General features: G+C 40.2%; 2 protein-coding genes across 2 annotated transcripts in view; one reads left to right on the forward strand and one right to left on the reverse strand.

Annotated features, from left to right (window-relative positions):
- Nucleotides 1-16,224, forward strand: part of si:dkey-156n14.3 (zinc finger protein ZXDC) — a 28,152-nt gene extending 11,928 nt beyond the window's left edge. The window contains exons 9-10 of the mRNA XM_067237929.1: nt 9,250-9,351; nt 15,113-16,224. Of these exons, the coding sequence (XP_067094030.1) occupies nt 9,250-9,351; nt 15,113-15,199 (189 nt within the window). The 3' untranslated portion in view covers nt 15,200-16,224. The remainder of the gene's footprint in view (nt 1-9,249; nt 9,352-15,112) is intronic.
- A 393-nt stretch (nt 16,225-16,617) lies between these two features.
- The window catches only part of cfap100 (cilia and flagella associated protein 100), a 34,170-nt gene continuing 28,225 nt past the window's right edge, over nt 16,618-22,562 (reverse strand). The window contains exons 11-14 of the mRNA XM_067237969.1: nt 21,693-21,828; nt 18,291-18,493; nt 16,956-17,049; nt 16,618-16,779 (exon numbers count right to left, since the gene is read on the reverse strand). Coding sequence (XP_067094070.1) covers nt 16,666-16,779; nt 16,956-17,049; nt 18,291-18,493; nt 21,693-21,828 — 547 coding nt within the window. The 3' untranslated portion in view covers nt 16,618-16,665. The remainder of the gene's footprint in view (nt 16,780-16,955; nt 17,050-18,290; nt 18,494-21,692; nt 21,829-22,562) is intronic.

Consider the following 22,562-nt stretch of genomic DNA (forward strand, 5'->3'; position numbering starts at 1 on the left):
TCACACATTTCTTGACATTCATTTCAGCTTGCGGGTATTTTCTCATTTCTGTATTTTCTGCAATTTAAGAAAAATAATTGCATCTTTCAGCATTCCAACGCATTTTCAGCAGGAAATGCCTTTCTAGTTATTTTTATTATTCTTTTTGCCCCCCTAAAACTCAGTCAATATTTGGCCTACATAGACAACCTAGGTGTCAAAGGTTTCGTCTTGGTAGCGATTGAGTTGCTTCTATTGGGATATACGTTCCGATGCATGGTTTAAGTGGAAATTAATTTTTTGTGGCGAAAAGTGAAGCTAACGGTGGCTAACTTGCTAGCCACAGTCAAAGACGCTACTTACGTCACTGACGTCACGAAAACACGCGTGACTACCTTTGGCAGAACATTCGTTTCGCATCTGTTAACTTGGGGGATAGCTAGGCTAACTATAGCTTTACTGCAAGGCAGCTGCAGAAACGCCACAAGCAAAGAGGCCAGGGTGATAACTATTTACTAATTTTACTTTGTGATATGACACACAATTGTGACGTGTAATGTACACTATAAGCTGATTTTATTAAGGAAGTACATATACTTTCGGAAACAGTAGTCTACTATGTCACTGAAGTATTAGCATCGTGACATTAGCCTCTGTTGCCCGGGCAACACATACTACAGTGGTCTATGATGCATCTGTTTTCAATCGTTAAAATAAACATTCCTCACAAATACATTTTTGTTGTAGGATTTATTATGACATTACATTACAAGTAAACGATTTGTGGGTGAAATTATCATTACCTGTGGTTTCAAACCAGTGTTGCTCACTGAAACGCTGTAGCCTACGCGAGACACTACAAAAACATCTACACAGCTGTAGGAAGTCAAACGGCGACAGAACATGTTCGGCACTCCCCTTACTTAAATCAAAAATCTATCTAACTACTAACCTTAACTTCATTGCCACAGCCTAAACTTTGTCAATCTGTTCATGAAAATAATTAATTTCAGCCTAAACCGTACAACGGAACGTTAAATCAAATTCAACCAATGCAATCGCTACCAAGACGAACACAGCAGTAGTCTAGTACTGTACCGTAGTAGTACAATTTACCGGGGCAGCTTCTCCACACAGGGCTATATCGCACTTGCCGTTGTTACTGACAATGATCGCGACCAGTGAGCTTTTTATGAAAGCGATTTTCCACTAAATAAATGTCAAGCTTATTTACATTTTTGGGGGCATATTTTCAGTTAGCAGATGGTACTGTTTGAATCGCGATTCCATCTTCTACTGCCGGTAAAGTCGTACAATAATCTTCAAAGGGGGTTCTTTATTCATGAATGAATGCAATATGAGTAGGCTAAATTCCTGAAAATATCATGAGAAGGGAAAAACTTAAAAGGACGTTTAAGTCATAGAGATTAGGTCAATTTTATTCTGACAAATTTATCCGTTTTGATTCAACGATGAGGCTGCCTCTTGCAGGTGAAATGAGAAGACATCTATTTCATTCTACACTTCACTCGTATTTTCAGTTGTAAATGAGCAGCAAAAAAAAATGCTTTTAAATGTATGTAATCTTTATAAATAATAAGTATGCATTTTTATATAAAATATACAGAAATATCAGTTGTAAAAATGTCATTCAAAAACGGACCCCTGTGCAACCGACGCAAGCAAGCACACCCTACAATTTCCCCAGAAATTGTACCCTCTCTAGTTTTTTTTTTTTATTGCCATTCTGACAAAAATCTTCTCTGTCTGCATTACTTTTTTTTTAGAAAACCTAATTTTTAACTACTTTCACTACAAGATAGAGGATAAGTTAGAGCGTATGAAATGTGCGTACTTTTGTCATGAATTCAGAACAGCAGACAGATTTAAGATAGACTATTTTGTTTAAAGGTTATGACCACTGAAGTTATGAGTGGGATAACGCAATTCCAAGCTAGCGCGATGGCTCTCCATAACTAAAAACGGTTCTACTTTTTTCCACAATCGACCAAATTGGCCAAACAAGGTATGTACATTGAATTTAAAGTGTACATAATCTAGCTAGATTATTTTTCTTTAAGAAAGTTTCACAGAAATCTGCAAAAATCGAGGCTCAACACTGTCATATCCGACTGTCACAAACAGCCAAACCGGGGTCACGAAAGGTTTACTGCAGCTGGCGTTACTACGAACAAAAGCTTCGTAACTGAAAAGTTTTTACTTTTAGTTGATGATATTGAACACAGACGTTAAGAAACTTGTCTTTACTCTAAATATATTCTCCGTTTTCAATTTGAAGCAGTAAATCTAACACAGTAGGAATTCTCCCACGACATCCGCTCGCTCTGCTTTGACAAATATGTTTTCTCAGTCCACCATACATTAGACAAGCTAATTTTCGAGCACTTTCAATACAAAATAAAGGCCATGAGTTGATATATATACATACATAATTGTGTGGGCAATGTAGAACAGCAGACAGATTTGAAATATTATCTTTTGTTTTAAAGTTATGGCCATTCTAGTGACGAGTGCTTACAACGCTAGCTACGACTGTCATCATACAGTACTGTAGCTGCCATAGAACGGCGAAACTAGCTACGTCTATCGTTCGTTACCTACAAACAAATGCTTTGTAACAGTATTTACTTTTTATCGGCGATATTGACAAGAGGTTAAGGAACTTGTCTTTAATCAAAAGATCGTCTCCGTTTTCAATTTGAAGCAGTATCTAGCTTACTGTAGGAAATCTCCCATTGCATCCTCTCTTTAATGACGATGCATGCATTATTCACGCCTACGGTGTTAATACAGTCTGTAAAAATACCACTTTGACACACTTGCAAGAAATGATCCGCTGGCTAGATGTAGCATGATCTTATTTACCACCCACAATAGTTCTGCTTTTTTTGCAGCAGCATTCTGAGTTAGAGTACCTAGCTTTTCCAGTTGCACAGCAAAGTCACATAATGTGACGAGATTGAATTTAATTCTTTGAACCTGTGTGTATGCCTTGTGTATGAAATTATCACATCAAACGTAACGTGCTAACATGGATGCAGCTATGAAGCCGCCTGGTTTGCTTCAGGGAAAATGTATTTTTAAGAAGCTTCCCAATGGAAACCTCAACAAGACTAAGGTTGTTTGCACCTTGTGCTATGCGGAACTAGTTTACTGTAGGGAGTTCTTCCAGTCTCAAATACCACCTAAACGCAAAGCATCCTTTAGCTAATGCGGAAGATGCCAGGCCAAGCACTGATGTAGCGCAGGGGAAGAGTCGTTGTCAAACTACTGTTTGAGTGCAACCGAGGCCAGCCCGTCAGCACAGCTCTATCAGCCAACCTAACTAATCTAATAAACAGTTAATAAACACAAGTACATCTTATTGAACATAATTTATTTTCATCACCAATTATATAGAACAGCTTTCTCATTTTGGAAACAGGAGATGAGCCCCTGGTCTAATGCGCCACCTCGCTTGAGAAACCCGTTCTCAAAGACTTACTTTTAGTCATTATTTGGGTAGCACACATATTCTGAATGCCTTCAGTGGAATTCAAATGAGCCATTTTAATCTAGATTAACGCCAAGATTACAGTGAGATTAATCTAGATTTAAAAAAATAATCTATGCCCACCACTACTTTTAACGCTTAAAAATGTATGTAAGTCAATAAGATACTCTTTTCATCACTGTTTTTTCTCCATTTTCAACAGTAAAAAAATATCGCAATGCATAACAATGACAGATATACTTTTAACACTTTTTCTCACCATTTTGTTTTTAAAGCACATACCTCTTTTTAAATGTTTGTAAAACCCTCTTCACTATTCAAGCCATCAAAACAATCGTTTCAACTGCTTTCAGCAAACACACATTTTCTTCAGAAAATGTACCTTTCTAGTTAGTACATCTGCTTTCGGAAACGGGAGTCTGCTATTTCAGTGAGGCGTTAGCATCATGACATTAGCCTCTGTTGGACAACACATACGACAGCAGTCTGTTTTCAATTGTTAAAATAATAAACATGCCTCACAAATAAAGGATTTAGGATTTATTATGACTGTACTGTAGATTACAAGTCAATGATTCGCTGGTGAAATAATCATGATATACCTGTACATGTAGCTCACTGTAACGCTATACGCGACACTGGTTGCTCTATCTAGCTAGTTAGATTGCCACAGGCATTTCTCTCCGGTCTGCACTAAAAACTATGTGTACACATGAGGGGAAAATTGTGCCTTGTTTTCGTTCATTTAATACGATCGACCTCATAATCCGTTTCCATATAGTTGAAACATAGGCCTATATCTACGAATATGTGGTAAATATACCACAGAAAAATAAACCTTTTTCAAGTCCAGCACATTCAAACAATCCCCTCAGTAAAGGTTGGCTAGGTTGACAGCAGCAGTGACTGATAGTGATGTGTCGTTCGTGAACACGAATCCTTACAAGGACTCGGGAGTAACGAGTCCTCTCAAAGAGTTATTCGTTCATTTCGTTCAGTGGCCGCGCATCGGGACTGTTGCATAGGCTCGTCCAAGTAAACAGAAATGTTTCGTTCATTTCCCGACTCGGTCTTCGGGTACGAGTCTTTGGATCATCTTTCACGTGACCTGCATAGGCTCTGTAGTGGTAGCTAGAGGAAACGCTAGAGGGAACGATTCGTTCATTTCCCGACTCGGTCTTTCTACGAGTCTTTGGATCATTTTTCACGTGACCTGCATAGGCTCTGTAGTGGTAGTTAGAGCAGTGGTTCTCAACCTTTTTTCAGTGATGTACCCCATTTTTCAACCAAGTACCCCCTAACCAGCGCAGAGCATTTGTGGTTGAAAATAATGTCATACACCATTCAATGCCATTGTAACGGATGTATTCAGGGCATGAACAGGCACAATGGGTGGGTTTTCAGATTTATTTGGTTCCTACGGAAGCTTAGCAGGCACAGAAGAGACCGAGTGCAGTTAGGCTCACTTACACGTGAAGGAAATGATAAAAATTACGGTGACCATACATTCACAAATACAAATTGGAATTACAAATTAGCAAAGTGCATTTTTAACTCTGTTACACTATCATTGTCTGATTTATTAAACTGTCAACACTGAACATTGTTGTATTGAACTGAGTTTTAGTGAGAAACTTGCTTGTGCTTCACTGAGAAGCTTTGTCAGTCTTGGTGGCAGGGAGGCAACTGCTGTGATCAAGCTTTTCTCCAGGCACAGTCTGTTTCTCAGCTTTGTTTTTATCACAGTCATTGCAGAGAAGGAGGCCTCACATAAATACGTGGAGGCAAAGGGTAGTAGCTGCTCCAAAGCTTTCTGTCCCAGGTCAGGGTGCTCCTGCTTCACACACACCCAAAACTGTGTGAGTGTGGATGTGGCAAACTTCATCTGGAGGCCACGGTCAGATGACACTTCCAGGAGTGTTTCCTGATTAGTGACAAGGTAGATTGCTTCCGTTTGTTTCTGACAAGTAAAATGGGTTTCTCACCCAATCCAGCTGTTTAGATTTCTCCTCCATGTCAGGAAAGTAGGAATGGAAATTGTCAATCAAGTTAGTCAAATGTCCCACGATGAGCAACTTGACTCAAGCTCTGTCCACATTCCCACTAGAGAGGAAATCATCCACCTGAGGAAAGCAGGTGAATCCCCCTGTTCAGAGGCTCTTCTCCACAGCTCTGCTTTCTTCAGGAAGCCACCCACCTTGTCATACAGTTTTAAAATGCTGGTGTCTTTTCCCTGCAGAGACATATTCAGTTCGTTCAGTTTGCTGAATATATCTGCCAGGTAGCACATCTTTGCAAGCCAGTCTGTGTCCTGGAACAAGGTGGCATGGGGAGATCTGTGCTCAATCAGAAATGTGTGTACTTCAGATCGTAATTCCAACAGCCGGTTGAGTATTTTGAGCATTCCCTGGAATGCTCAACTTGCTCAAATCTGTGGATTCATCCAGCTGAAGAGAAAAAGAGTCGCTAAGTTTTCCCACAACTTGCTCGACAATGTCTGTTCCCATTTGATCTATTCTGCGGCACACAGAGTCATTTGACAAAGGCACAGTCTTTAATTTCTCCGCTGCGGTTGTGTCCAGCATGGTCTCAGCTAGTACACTGGCGGCGGGAAGAGCAGGTCTTCGGCTATAGTGAAAGGTTTCTTGGCTTTAGCTATCAGCAAAGACACCGCAAATGAGGCCTCCAGGGCTTTGGCTGATGTCGTGGACGTGGAGGCTTTCCGTATCGTGTCTTGAGATTACCTGAACTCAAAAAGCTTCCTCTTAAAAAACTCAGGTGTCTTACCAACATGACCTGCATGTTTTGTGTTGAGATGCCGCTGAAGATGTGCTGGCTTCATGCTGCTGTTGGCTAATCTCTCCCCACAGAAGAAACACAAAGCTTTGGGTGGATGGCAACTTGTTGACGTAAGTCCCATTAAAACATATTCTTCTGAATACTGCCAGAATTTTTCTGGCTCTAGTTTGGCTTTCTTTGGCGCGACTCCCTTCGTGTTTTCAGCAGCATTGCTGCTACGCTTCAACCACGACTTCATTTCTGCCGGACCATTCAAATATGGGAATTAAAATTCCCATGGTTCCCGCCTTAATATTTTTGCTGTCCAATCACCGATTTATTTCTGAAAACTGCTAGATACGTATGACAACTTAAGCTCAAAGCACACTGGTTAAGGGGTCACTGGCAGAAATTACAGACCTGAGAACGTAGACATTTAACCCACATATGACCCATACAAATCAACAGAACTTTTTGGAACATTCTGAAGAGCTGTATAATAACTATTTTTAAAGGATTTTTGAATGGATGCACATTTTTTATACATCTTTAAAAAATCTCACGTACCCCCTGGACTGCCTTCACGTACCCCCAGGGGTACGCGTACCCCCGGTTGAGAACCACTGAGCTAGAGGAAACGCTAGAGGGAACGATTTGTTCATTTCCCGACTCGGTCTTTCTACGAGTCTTTGGATCATTTTTCACATGACCTGCATAGGCTCTGTACTGGTAGCTAGAGGAAACGAACGATTCGTTCATTTCCCGACTCGGTCTTTCTACGAGTCTTTGGATCCTTTTTTCACGTGACCCGCATTGTATTTTTTTGTAGAGGAAACGGTTTCCTCATTCCCTTTCGCGTGGCCGCTGTTTTAGTAAGACGTGAATGATATTCGCTCAAGTCATCATACTGACTGGTTTTGTTATTTTCACATTTACATTTACACACAGTTTAGTGCAGTGTAATTGTTTACCGTGATAATTAAATGCTAGTGTGATAATAAATGACCAAATCATACAAACTGTCATGATACATTATTTTAATGCAAACATTTTCTTTTAAAATAGTATCTGCTGGTGCACATGTCATGCACTAACCTACATGAGAATATGATACGTGTTTGCAGTGGACGGATACCCCCACCCCCCCCACCCCCCTGTTGAAATGAACGAATGACTCGAAAAAAGATTTGTTCATTTTACTGAACGAGATTCAAAGAACTGAATCAGTAAAATGATCCGAACTTCCCATCACTAGTGACTGACCTTCAGTGACAGGTGGGGGGAGGTGCTCAAAGGACACACAAGGCTGATGTAGAGGGAGAATTAGAGAAGCTGACAAAGTTGAATGCGCTTTTCTCTATTTACATTTAGTCAGCGCGTATAGCCAGTCATATGAGTGCAGAGTCTTCAGACCATGGATGCAGACCAAGATATTGTCACTGTCAAGGATTGCTTCCAGTAAACTTGTTATATTAACCAGTTGCCCCCCCAAAAAAATTCAAGCGTATTTACGTTTTTGGAGGCATATTTTCAGTTTGCAGATGGTAATGTTGGAAAAGGGATTCCAGCTGAGATGCTGACAGTTATAACGTTGTTAGAATCAGCTTGTATTAAAGTGGGTTCTTTATTAATGAATGAATGCAATATTTATGCTTAAAAATATCACTGGAAGAAAAACTTTATTTCTTTGTTTTCATGCAACTGTTTCAACTATGTGAGGCTGCCACATAGACTATCACCATTCCCTCTTGTAGGGTTGGAGAAGAATCTCAGGAAATAAGAGAACCCTGTTTCATTCTACACTTCATTCTTATTATTTTGATGTTTAAATGAGCAGCAACAAATGTAAGCTTTTAAATCTATGCAATCTTCATAAATAAGTATGCATACTTATTCAAATTATAACAATAACGTTGTCCAATTTAAGTAAAAAATATGGACCCATCTGAAAAGGATGCAAGCACACCTCACAATTTCCCCAGAAATTGTACCCTGTCTAGTTATTATGATTCCTCTGGTAGGAGGAGCCTATTGTTTTTATTAGTATTCCTATTTTTATTGTTATTGGTGGTATTATTATTCTGGTTCCGTGGGAGTCAATGGCAGCCCCTAGACCAGTACTGTAAAAAGTTGTGACATTTGGCTTGTTGAAACTGCAGAGCATTAGTAACTACCATACCAAACATGGGCCACGTGAGACAATGGGTGGCGCTACAGGCCACGCCCCAATAAGTCAAATTTCAAAGTGATGCCATTGGCAGCCCGAAGGTCCCAAAATTATGATATTTAGTGTATATGCCTTATTTCTCATGAGGAACAAAAAAACCTCAAGAACCTATAACGGCCGCAATATAGGATTTTTCTGTACAATAAAGATTTGTCAAAAACGACAAAAAAGACTTCTCATGAACCGTAGCTCCGATTGACTTGAAATACGAAACTGATTTGTAAGATTATGTCTTTGTAAAGGGTGATTACTACACCTGAAGAGCCAGAGAACTAGGTCTGGCTCTTTTTTAACTTGTGCTTTGTAAGTAAGATGCCGCTTCATCTAGACAGCGCATCAGATTTCTGGCATCATGTGTATAGAAAACCTACATTTGTTGTAGATTTGTAGGATACATGTCTTTCAAAGCAATATTTCGCAAAAATGAATATAAGACAACATGGCTGAATTCAATGTCCACATTTGACAATAACGCAAATGTCCTTTTAACTGATGATTTTAACTAAGCATACAGATACCCAAAGTAGATTTGGGATATTACTGGATATTTCAACCAGGGATTCACACCTATATCAAAACGTTTAAAAGTAGTAGGGCTTAGTTGCAAGTCGGTAATTTTGATTGGTTGATGTTTGCAGCAGAATGCTCAATCAATGAATCTGCATTTTGAGCAAAGAGGTACAGCATCATGGAAGGGCACTGTGCATTTATTAACTTGTTCTAATCTGTGTTGTGTGTGCTTGCGACACAGGATGACACTGCCAGTGATGGGGACCTGCCCTTCCAGTTGAGCTCTCAAGCCTCCAGCTCCCATTCCCAGCTCACTGTCGACCTGCCTGTCAACATCCTCCAGGTGAAACTGTCCTCCTAGTTCTCACACATTTTAATGTTTAGGTTTCCTCTTACAAAGGCAGCCAGTCTGCAGTAATGACGGCTGTTTGATACCCAAATGTTGTTTGGGAAGTCAAGAAAAGCTATACCCCCCCCCCCCCCCCAAAAAAAGACTTGCATTTGAATTATTGATGAGAAAAGCACTTTATATTATATTAGGGGCGGGGTGCCCCCCTAATATAATGGTAGGGGAAACACTGAGATCAGTCTTGCAGAGTAGCAAATCCATGTACCCTTCATTCTTTCATTTTTCAGTTTCAAAACATTTACATTACATTTATTCATTTAGCAGACGCTTTTATCCAAAGCGACTTCCAAGAGAGAGCTTTACAAAGTGCATAGGTCACTGATAATAACAAGATAGCCCCAAAACCATTGCGGGTAGCCAAAACATGAAGCACATATTGTGAACAACCAAAATAAGTGCCAAAGGGAAGAACCACAAGAGCATGTAGTTAAACAAGTTACAATTAAACAACATGAATTGCTATAAGTGCAAGTGTACCTGTAGAAAAGCAAGCGACAGTAAAAAAATATCTCACAGCGAGTACAACTATTTTAATCAGTTACCACTAACCAACAAGAGCAGCAAGACTCTAAGCAAGAGTCATTGAGATCCTTGAGGAAACTAACATGGGGTCCAGCAAACCATTCCTAAGTACCGTTGTACTCCTGTAAAACCAAATCGGGAAAAACAAACTTGTTTTTTCTGTTTTAAAACCAGAACAACAGAAATCACTACTTTGCACCTTCCTGCCACAGTATATTCCGTGTTTGTGTAACATACATGGCGAATAAATTGAATTCTGATTCTAAGAGTGGAGCGGGTTAACTATCCTCTGAAGGGCGTCTTGGTGCACCTGGTTGATCAAGAGGCAATTGACATGCAAGATGACTTCATTACATTCTGTGTGTCCAACCTGACATGCCAAGTCAGTCACGTGATGTCTCCTGCGAAGGTTGTGCTCCATTGCAAAACCGCCTAACTCTAATTATGGAGCATTGCGAGGCACCTAACTGCTGTAAAGCACTACTAATTTCTGTGTGTGTTTTCCCACTCTCAAAAATTTTTCAGATTAAGTCTGCATAAGTCTCTAGTGTGGCCATAACTAGTCTTGAATGGGATAGGACTTTGGTGAATCTAGTGGACAAATTTCCACTTCCGCATTGCGTTCATGGGGGAAACCAAACTGTAACGAAAAACCGATACAGAACTAGAGATTTCTGTTCTTTTTCCTGTACACCTTGCCACAACTGTTGAAAAACAAGTTTGTTTTTTAGATTTGGTTTTGAAACGGAAAAATTTAAAGAACAAAGGTTACACAGATTCTAGCAGGGCCATTTTACCTGAGACGTCCAACAAACAACATCTGATTATGAAATTATGGGCACCCCTGAATTTTAAGTACAGAATTCAGAATATCTTAAAGGGGTCATTGTATGAGAACCGAATTTACCATGTCACAGTTGAATAATGACAGTTCAGTGGGTAAAATGGACATACAGTGAACCCCAAAGTCCATTGACACCTCTATCCTATGCGAATCTCACAATAAAAAGATTTAGCTGTAAAACGGTAGGTTTTGAAAGACCTGAGCCTAACCTGTCAGCTGTGTTGTCGATGCCTCGAGAAAAAAAGGAAGTGACCAGAGCTTGCCGTAAAGTAGTATCTCTGGTCGTACAATGTGTATGACGTCATTGACATTTTAAAAGGCTTTTTAGAACAGGAAGGCGACTTTAAAAAAATCAAACACCCAGCAGTGTGTATTTTTTTGGCCTCCCTTCGAATTCAGAATTCAAATTACTAGACAAAAAATTATATCCTGAGAAGAGTGGATTTTGAGGGGTATTGCTCCATAGACCTCCATTCATTCTGCACTCGCTCGTTAGTGCCCTCATATGGAACTAGAGTGTAAGTTCAGAACCCAGAAGTTTCCCGAGAGTGGCAGTTCTCCCTATATTAGACATTCTCTGGCGATATCAGCGAGCCCTCAGCATTAGTACCGTAGCTAAAAGTCTAGGAAAGTTGAGGCTATTTTTCACTAGGTACCTATAAACCTAGCTAAATGTCTTGGAAAGTTTAGGATATTTTTCACTAGGTTCCTACGAACATGTCTGCCAGACAAGTGGGTTCCCCTTCGTTCTTTTGGTGAGCAGTTTCACGAGCCCTTCTTACCCGGCGTCATGGAGCTGAGCAGCTAAATACGTATTTAGTACTAGCATTGCTACTGTATCCCTGCCTGTGGTTGCGCTGTTATACTCGGCAAATATTGTGTAGTGGTGTCGGAGGACTGATCGAAAAGCGCATCATACATTTAAGTCATTTAGCTAAGACGTGCTTGTACAATACGTAATGTCACATTAAATTATGTAATTAAACTCAAGCTTATGTGGTGCGTCGCTGTATATCAGTTGTAAAAATGTCAGGAAAAAAACAGACCCATCTGCAACCGACGCAAGCACACCCCACAATTTCCCCAGAAATTGTACCAGGGGCAATTCTAGGATCAGACCTTTAGGGGTGCTCAGCCCCCAATGAGAATGTGACATGAATACAGTGCCTTGCAAAAGTGCTAAACCCCCTTGCTAATATAAATCCCTAATTTCACTGGATAACAATTAATACATTTATGTATTATAATGCAAAATATTGAATGAATGAAAAAACTAAGGATGTCCTTTCATGAACTACCAGCATCAAATGATAATAAACAATATTTTGCAGAGATGAAATTTAGGTGCTTGAGCACCCCTAAAAAGGGTCTAAAATTGCCACAGAATTCTACCCTCTCTAGTTACATTAATAATTGCATTGCAGGTTCATATAAGGTGTGCCCCAAAATGTTCTGCTTGCATTCCTAAAATGTTCAGTCAGGGGCTACTGTGCTCCTAGTAAAAAAAAGTTAGTCTGGAGCCCTGTAGGCTGGTAGTTAAACTGACATTTACATTCACAACGTGATTATGAACAAATGGATTTCCTTTCCATATTCGCCACAGTAAAGTATCGGGATGGGATTTGGTATCTCCAGTTCACTCAGAAGCTTATGGAAGCATTCTTTATCGACTGTATAAATGGACATCATGTCTTTGGCCAAATAGTAGGCTGTGTTACAGCATTGGTGATTTCGTTATGTCTCTTGGAGCTCTTGTCGTAGTTAGTACCACTAGCAAAAGCACTCGCTAGCGATGTTTGCTTTGCTAGCTCTGCAGTAGCGGTTAGAACCAGTACTGCACTGTAGCGAGTGGTACGTGACAGTAGCTAGTGGTACATGCCAGTGCCTCCACTGGCACGTGACAGTGGCTAGTGGTATGTGCCAGTGCCTCCAATGGTACGTGACAGTAGCTAGTGGTACATGCCAGTGCCTCTACTGGCACCTAGTGGTACATGCCAGTGGAGCTAGTGGTACGTGACAGTAACTAGTGGTACATGCCAGTGCCTCCGCTGGTACATGACAGTAGCTAGTGGTACGTGACAGCGCCTCCACTGGTACATGACAGTTACTGTTCTGTTGATAGTGGTATGCAAGTGTGTTGTGGCAGTTGCATTGGGTGTCTTGCAGCTTTTGTTTACTGTCGTTTAACTGCCCCGCGGCCATTTTAGAATAGGAGAACAGGCTATAAACTTTTATTTAAAAAAATAAGTTAAAATGTTTGTGCTAACAGACTCCAAACCATACTTTTGATGTCTCACTACAAGCTCACCATACAAAGTAGTCGATCTAAACATTATATTGCATGTAGTGTAATGGTGTGACTGTAATGTAAAGCAGACTTGTACACACGTAATGAATTAGTAACAATGAAGAACCTTGTCAATTAATGACACCCTATACATATTGGAAACTACAAACTCTCCTGGATACAAATCTGTTTAAATCACTCAGATATCTTTATCACAACTGAAGTTACATCATTTTAAAGTCGACCTGTGTCAAAAAGTGATATGGGAGAAAATCCTTTTGTTCGTAATGACGTTGTGAATGTAAATGTCAGTTTAAGTATAGGCTACATTAATAACTTCTCAGCAAGTTATTTCATTGATCAGTTGTTATGGGCTGCTGCAGCACTCAAAAGAGCAGGCAAACTAAGCATTTGATTTGACATGGCTTGACAATCTTGCTAGCTGACATGTCCAAAAACCGTTGAAATTAATAGTTTTTCATAAGTAATCATATACTTTTTGTACATTACAATGAAGTTTAGGGTGTTAACGATACAAAACATCAAAAATCTCAATTTTGACAGAAAACGATTTTCGATCTTTTATGGCTTATAGCCAACAATGAGCGGCCGCGACATCCACGGGTTTCCGCAGGCCGCCACACATACTTAAACAATTCTATTCTAAAATGGCCGCGGGGCAGTTAGGCTACATGACAGTAAACAAAAGCTTCAAGACACCCAATGCAACTGCCACGACACACTTGCATACCACTATCAACAGTAACTGTCATGTACCAGCGGAGGCACTGTCACGTACCACTAGCTCCACTGGCACGTACCACTAGGTGCCAGTAAAGGCACTGGCATGTACCACTAGCTAATGTCACGTACCAGTGGAGGCACTGTCACGTACCAGTGGAGGCACTGGCACGTACCAGTGGAGGCACTGGCATGTACCACTAGCCACTGTCACGTGCCAGTGGAGGCACTGGCATGTACCACTAGCTACTGTCACGTACCACTCGCTCCACTGGCATGTACCACTAGCTACTGTCACGTACCACTCGCTCCACTGGCATGTACCACTAGCCACTGTCAAGTACCACTCGCTCCACTGGCACGTACCACTAGCTACAGTACAGTACAGTTTCGGTTCTAACTGCCTCTCTAGCTCTGGCGTATTAACTATGGCAGATTTTTATGGGATATTACTGTGCACTCATCGTACAGTGTCTTGTGGTGGTTTTTGAGGTGCAAAAAAAAAGGTTGTATTGCCTCTTACGTGCTGTAGCCTACCACCATACGGCACTTTTTACATAGTGCATTAGCCTGAGCAACATTGGCTAAAAGCCTAATTACTTTTACGCTGGTGAGGAGGCATTATTTTTGGCTACTAACGTTTCCTTTTCAATCTCCTTTTTGTTGTCTCCCTGAGCCACACTCATATTCTTACTTTTGTCTCTTCTTTCCTTTCACTCGACTCGCAGTTCGCACTTTCTCTTTCTGTCCTTTCACTTCTCGCTTCTTTATTTCGCTGTCTCTATCTCCCTCTTCACTCACGCTGTCGAAGTGTGCATGTATGACAGGGAAACTGGCCAATGAAATATGCGGGCTCTAAATTGATCACAATACACAGCCCCCGGCGTATCCCTCCACAAAATAAACAAAATATTGCATACTTTTCGGGACATTTTCGATATTGATATTGCACAACGTGATATCGCAAAAAACGATATTGAGTCGATATATCGTGCACCCCTAGTTTGTATTATTTCACAATTTTGGAAGTGTTTGTTATTTATTTTTGCATTTGTTCAGTAACCTTGGGACATCTTATTAAAATATTCTGATTATACAAAATTGGTTCATTGGCATTTATTTCTTATGATATTCTGAATTCTGTACTTAAAATTCAGGGGCGCCAATAATTTTGACCAGGACTGTAGTAAACTTAGAAAGTGCTGAAAGGGTTTTCATAAGTTATTGTCAGTTTGACAATAAAGTTTAATCTGGTCGGTTTGTCCATCAAAAAATCAACTTTGTCTTTTGTCTTCACACAGGAGCCCCCGGCCATGACCGAGGATGACAACGGCTCTGATAACTCCCAGTTCACAGGAAGTACCATTAACCTGCAGGACTTGGAGTGACGAACTGCATGCCCAACACCAAAGGGTCAGAAGTCACTAAACAGGGAGGAAGCATGACAGGACCTGAACCTGAGACATTCCCTCTGCTCAACCCACACAGGATAGAGCTCCTACTAACAAGTGTTGGGATGTTGGATCATCTCTAACCACAAGGTTTCTTAAGCCTTGCTGCATCTTCAATGCTTCAGAATACTATTTCCTTTTCAAATCTGGGGTTGCGATGACCTTGAAGCCCAGAGCCAATTGCACCTTGGGATGAACTGAGAGAAACATTCCACTTTTTTTTTTTTGGTGTGAAATATGTAACGCAATCATGACTGAAAAGCACTCTCCCTTTTTATTAAGAGGGACAAAAACTTTGCATTGCAAAAACCCAGACACCCACATCTTTAGATTTCTTTTCAACTGGTGCCACAAAGCCACTGTGCTTGGCACCCTGTCTGAGCATCTACAATGCCTTATGGACACGCTATGCCGTACCCCTTGCCACAACTGTTGACAAACTGCTTTGTGTCGACTAGGAATTTTGTTTTACTTTTTTTGTGTCCAAAGTATTTTATGTCTTACGATGAGCTAGACAGTAGCGTTTTATGTTGATAACATGCATCGCTGCCTTGTTTGGATTTGTAGTAGTTACATGTGAGTCAGGACTGTATTACCTGAGACATTCCCTATTTATTCGCTTTGTTTACAAAATAGCAGTGACAGAAAAGTTTAAAATAAAGGATTGAAATAAATATTTGTCCAAAGCTTTTTAATGATCTTAAATTTACATAGACGGATGGATAAATGTTTACTTCATTGATTAAAAACAAATACAAAAACCGTTTTTAAAAATGTATCGGGAAAATGGAGGATCTCATGTGAAGATAGAGGAAGTCATGTGGATTTAGTTACAAAAGTTTTGGTCAATCATTGTTTTTTGCAATAGTATTTGAAAAAAACTATTTTTAACTCTTTATGATCATTCTATTGGGGTGATTTAGATGAAGACGTTTTATGTAGCATCAGCCTAAACATTTGATATCACAAACGACCATATAATGAAAACGTATGTAGGTTTGTATCTTATCATTTATCATTGTATAATTTATGAAATGTATTTATTTCAGCAGATTTTCTACCAACGTACATTTTCTGACTAATAGTGGTTAATAAAATAAAATATGGTATCACACCAGAAAGTCCTTGGTAAATTATTGTTTTCTCTTGAGGTTTCAGGAATGTCTGGTTAAGTAAATGTATGACAAGCGCATGTGCTATGAAGGTCCAGTAATAATAAAACTGCCAAGTGACATAAGTACAACTTCAAAACATTTCCCGAACATCATACAATGTCACCGTGGCAAGGGATGTCAGTTTATTTTGTATCCTTATAACCCAAATACATCAGAAACAAATAACAATGGGTTAAATAAGTCTGGTCAGTATCAGCAAAGGGTTGTGTTGTGATAGGGTATGTGCCCTTAAGTGAAGAAGTATAGGTGCTCCTCCATCTCCTTGTCAGTTAACGGGTTCTCTTGTCTTTTTTTTGGCTTGTTGATAGGGGGCTGCGATCTAGTCATCAGTTTCTTTCCGGTCTTAAAGAAAACAACATTGTTTTCTCAAAATCACTTGACTGATTATAAAATTCAGGCTGCTTAATCTATTTCATATAATACATTAATTGTTTTACATAAAAAGATACAATTATAAGTAGGCTAGTTTGTAACATTAAATGGCCTGATAGATGGCCTGAAAAGATGTATTATCTCACCGCCTTTTTTATGTCGGCCTGGGCTCTCTCCAGAGCCCTCTTCAACCTCTCCTCCTGGTGTTGCTTCTGCTCACGAATCTTCTCATCACGCAACCTGGAGAGCCAGCGGGAAGGAAAGATGGATCCATTTAGTTAACAATGCCAAACTGGAACAATAACCTCACTCATCATTTACTGTACTACACATTCTATCCATCTAACTGCACAAACTCTACCAACCACAAGAAATACACTGATGCTCAAGTTCCAGATTAGGGCTGAACGATTAATTGCATTTGCGATTTAGATCGCGATGAGACAAAACGCGATTTTGTAATCACAAAGGCTGCGATTTTACTTTGGTCACGTGACACGCGAGAGTAACGCAGTTTGCAGACGAAGGATCAACTTTGCACGCTACACTTTACCTTGACCTGTACATGGCCTCAGGCTCGACAGAACCTGACACACTTTGCCAATTTTGCCTTTAAAAAAGATGCTGCGCCATGTCAAGTATTGCCTGGCTAACGTTGCTACCTCACGGGGCAACGCCACCAACCTAATTCGGCCCTAAAAAAACACCACAAAGCCATGTACGATGCATAGTTAAAATGCCGAACACCAGTGTGTCAAACTGGCCAAATAACAGCCGACAGGATCACTGATCGAAATGTTTCAAAGCTCGTATTCACGTACGAAATTACTCAAGCAGTAACAGTGTTCATCTCGAAAGATATGATGCCCCTCGGTGATACACATACAGTAGGATCACTATGGCTGTCAGTGCCATATTCTTTCTGTTAGGCTACTAGTAGTCTGGATCAGAACAGTGTTTCTTTTTCTTTTAAGATTTAACCTTTAGATGCGTGAGTTCTAAATATTTCCGGCGGTCCCCACAGCGCAAGTTATTTTTCCGAAACAGTAGATAGCTAGCTAGCTTTAGTTAAGAAAGTGCAACGCCTATGTTTAGCTTTGATTTACCAAAATATTTTTGAAGAGGTACAGGCGGTATGTTTTCCTTAATTTTTCTGAACTGTGTGTTATGTTGCTGACTGGAGATCAGTAGTATATATCTATATTTATTTATAATAAATCATATAATAATCACATATTAAATCGCAATTGCAATATTAGTCAAATTAATCGCAATTATCTTTTTTCTCAAAATCGTTCAGCCCTATTCCAGATAGTGATAGGTCTTGAGTCCTTTGATTACCTGCTATGGAAATAAACAGGATCTGTCTCTCTACTCCCCCGAAATGTACTAAACCCTTAAATCCCAGATAGTAAAATGTAATGGGGCTCAAGTCCTTCAACCGGCTACTATGAACAAATAAGCAGGAAGGGCTCCAGTACCTGAGCCTCCTCTCCTTATCCTTCGCCCGCTCGGCCAGCAGCAGCCGGTCTCTGGGGATCATCTCAGCATTCTCCAGCAGTTCGCCCAGTCGGCCCTCAATGGCCGTCAGCATCTGCAGCGTGCTCAGGTTGCCCTCGCTGTCGCCCACGCAGCTTCGGTACACCTCTTCCACCTTTCTGCCCAGGGTGTCCAGCAATCCCTCCTGCAGAGTAAAGAGATGGGTCATGAGACAAACATCAATAAATGATTCAATCATTTCAAAAGTTCAAATAAAAAGTTACGTTCCCTTCAACAACAAAAAAATTCAATGTGTGCCTGAATATAGAGCAACATAAAACAAATAGAAGAAAATAAACAATATAGGCCTATATAAAAGCATCAACAATGGTACATTATGAATCAGCTATAACATTACCAATGACAGGTGAAGTGAATAACACTGATTATCTTGTTATCATGGCACCTGTCAATTTCTGGGATACATTAGGCATAAAAGTGAAAATGTTATCCTCAAAGTTGCGGAAGGATTTGAGCGACTTTGACAAGTGCGAAATTGTGATGCTAGACGACAGGGTCAGTGCATTTCCAAAACTGCAGCTCTTGTGGAGTGTTCCTGGTCTGCAGTGGTCAGTACCAAAAGTAGTCCTAGGAAGGAAAAGTGGTGAACCGGCGACAGGGTCATGGCTAGACTAAATGATGCACGTGGGAAGGGAAGGCTGGCCCATGTGGTCTAATCCAACAAACGAGCTACTATAGCTCAAACTGCTGAAAAAGGTTCATGCTGTTCTGATAGAAAGGTGCACACAGTGCATCGTAGACTATTGCGTATGATGCTGCGTAGCAGTCAGGGTGCCCATGCTGACTCCTGTCCATTGCCGAAAGCGCCTACAATGGGCAGGTGAGCATCAGACCAGGAACACGGAGAAATGAAAGAAGGTGGCCTTGTCTGATGAATCACATTTCTTTTACATCACATGGAAGGCCGGGTCGTCATTTACCTGGGGAACACATGGCACCAGGATGCACTATTACATTTACATTTAATCATTTAGCAGACGCTCTTATCCAGAGCAACTTACAGTAAGTACAGGGACATTCTCCCCGAGGCAAGTAGGGTGAAGTGCCTTGCCCAAGGACACAACGTCATTTGGCACGACCGGGAATCGAACTGGCAACCTTCAGATTGCTAGCCCGACTCCCTAACCGCTCAGCCATCTGACCCCCCTATGGAAAGAAGGCAAGCTGGAGGAGGCAGTATGATGCTTTGGGCAATGTTCTGCTGGGAAACCTTGGGTCCTTCCATTTATGTGGATGTTACTTTGACACGTACCACCTACCTAAGCATTAGTGCAGGAATTGAATTATCTATAATAATTATAGATAATTTTATACTTACTCCTTAAGTAATACGTACTCCTTACTTAAAGAGAATGAATTCATATTTTCTTTCTACACAATTATGACAAAGAAAAAACTGTCTGTAGAATGTCTTTAAAATTATATTATTATAAAAACTCAAATACTACATTTCATGTGAATTTTTCATGTGTTGTTACAGTAAGAGTTAACAGGATTGAAACAATTTCTAATTGCACTGTATACACATGGAAGGCTAATTGGGTGTGCTTTGCCTTCGGCAAGGGCACAACCTTTGTTCTCTCACCTATATATTATTATTTTTTATTTTTTTTGCCCCCCTAAAACTCAGTCAATATTTGGCCTACATAGACAACGTAGGTGTCAAAAGTTTCGTCTTGGTAGCGATTGAGTTGCTTCTATTGGAATTTACGTTCCGTTGCATGGTTTAGGCTTAAGTTAAGTTTTTGTGGCGAAAAGTGAAGCTAATGGTGGCTAATTTGCTAGCCACAGTCACTGACGTTACTAACGTCACTGCGTCACTAACGTCACAAAAACAAGCGTGACTACCTTTGGCAGAACATTCGTTTCGCATCTGTTAACTTGGGGGATAGCTAGGCTAACTATAGCTTTACTGCAAGGCAGCTGCAGAAACGCCACAAGAAAAGAGGCCAGGGTGATAACTATTTACTCATTTTACTTTGTGATATGACACACAATTGTGATGTGTAATGTACAATATAAGCTGATATTATTAAGGAAGTACATCTACTTTCGGAAACAGTAGTCTACTACTTCACTGAAGTATTAGCATCATGACATTAGCCTGTGTTGCCCGGGCAACACATACTACAGTGGTGTATGATGTAGCGTTATCTGTTTTCAATCGTTAAAATAAACATTCCTCACATATACATTTTCGTTGTAGGATTTATTCTGACATTAAAAAACGATTTGTTGGTGAAATTACCATTATCTGTGGTTTCAAACCAGTGTAGCTCACTGCAACGCTGTAGCTTACGCGAGACACACTACAAAAACATCTACAGTACACAGCTGTTTAGGAAGTCAAATGGCGACAGAACATGTTCGGCACTCCCCTTACTTAAATCAAAAGTCTATCTAACTACTAACCTGAACTTCATTGCCACAGCCTAAACGTTGTCAATCTGTTCATGAAAATAATTAATTTCAGCTTAAACCGTACAACGGAACGTTAAATCCAATTCAACCAACGCAATCGCTACCAGGACGAACACAGCAGTAGTCTAGTACCATCTGCTAACTGAAAATATGCCCCCCAAAACGTAAATAAGCTTGACATTTATTTAGTGGAAAATCGCTCATTCATAAAAAGCTCACTGGTAGCGATCATTGTCAGTAACAATGCAAAATGCGATATAGCCCTGTGTGGAGAAGCTGCCCCGGTAAATTGTACAATTTACGATTTTGCGATTTTCCACTAAATAAATGTCAAGCTTATTTACGTTTTGGGGGGCATATTTTCAGTTAGCAGATGGTACTGTTTGAATCGCGATTCCATCTTCTACTACCGGGTAACGTCGTAGAATAATCTTCAAAGGGGGTTCTTTATTAATGAATGAATGCAATGAGTAGGCTAAATGCCTGAAAATATCATGAGAAGGGAAAAACTTAAAATGACGTTTAAGTCATAGAGATTAGGTCAATTTTTACACCGGTCTGCCAAATGTATTCGTTTTGATTCAACGATGAGGCTGCCTCTTGCAGGGGAAATGAGAAGACATCTATTTCATTCTAGACTTCACTCGTATTTTCAGTTGTAAATGAGCAGCAAAAAAAAATGCTTTAAAATCTATGTAATCTTTATAAATAATAAGTATGCATTTTTATATAAAATATACAGAAATATCAGTTGTAAAAATGTCATTCAAAAACGGACCCCTGTGCAACCAACGCAAGCAAGCACACCCTACAATTTCCCAGAAATTGTACCCTCTCTAGTTAGAAATGGAATGGTTTGAAGCTGGCAGTGTAGATTCCTCCAAGAATCCTTTGGATCTTACCTGGTCGTCAGACTTGTAGTTGCCATAGTTGAAAAGACGGGACCTCAACTCCAACTCGGTGGCCCTTTCTCTCTCCCTCTGGATGGTGTGGTTCATGATATCTATCTGCTTAGTCAGCTGCTCTGTCTCATGCAGCCTGAGGAAGAGAGAAATCAAGTTGAAAAAGTTAGGGGACAAGAAGAGAATGTGGGTTGAGGGAAATGGAAATGGATTGGGTGGAGGTGTGGGAGGAAATTGTACACATTTGTAAGAGAAAGGGAGAAAAGAATGAGAAAGAAGGATGAAAAGGACTTTGGGATGTTTAAGGTTGTGTTCACACTTGTCAAGTTTGGTTTAATTAAAATTCTGGTGCGATTGCTTAAGTGCGGTTCATGTAAACAAGTGTGAACGTTGTCATACGAACCCTGGTGCGCACCTAACAAGCTTGGCTTGGATATGTGAATGCAACACAGACCAAAGACGTCTAAACGGACCAATAATAGGATGTCGTCACAAGATGCAACCCATTAGAGCTTTAACAAAAAGAGGAGAGGGCTCATGTGGACCAACGAGGAGGTAAATCTCCTTATTAACATTTGGTCTGAATCGTCCAACAACCATATTTCAAGTATAATCTAAAAAACGCATAAAAATGCTGAAGTCTTCAAAATTTTCAGTGATAGGTTTAAAAGCTGTCCAATCAGGTTGCGACCTTATCCTTATGCCTTTTGTTTAGGTTGAAACAAAACCTGAAACTTTGCGTAAAGACAACACATTACGATAGAAATTGACGTCTAAACACATCCTTTTTGAATGTCTTTATGGAGTTTGTGACCTATGTTTCGGCCTCCCTTCCCTTTTGTTTTGTGTTTTTTGCCTTTACACTTGCCA

Source organism: Osmerus mordax, chromosome 1 (genome assembly GCF_038355195.1).
Source record: "Osmerus mordax isolate fOsmMor3 chromosome 1, fOsmMor3.pri, whole genome shotgun sequence".
Taxonomy (NCBI): domain Eukaryota; kingdom Metazoa; phylum Chordata; class Actinopteri; order Osmeriformes; family Osmeridae; genus Osmerus; species Osmerus mordax.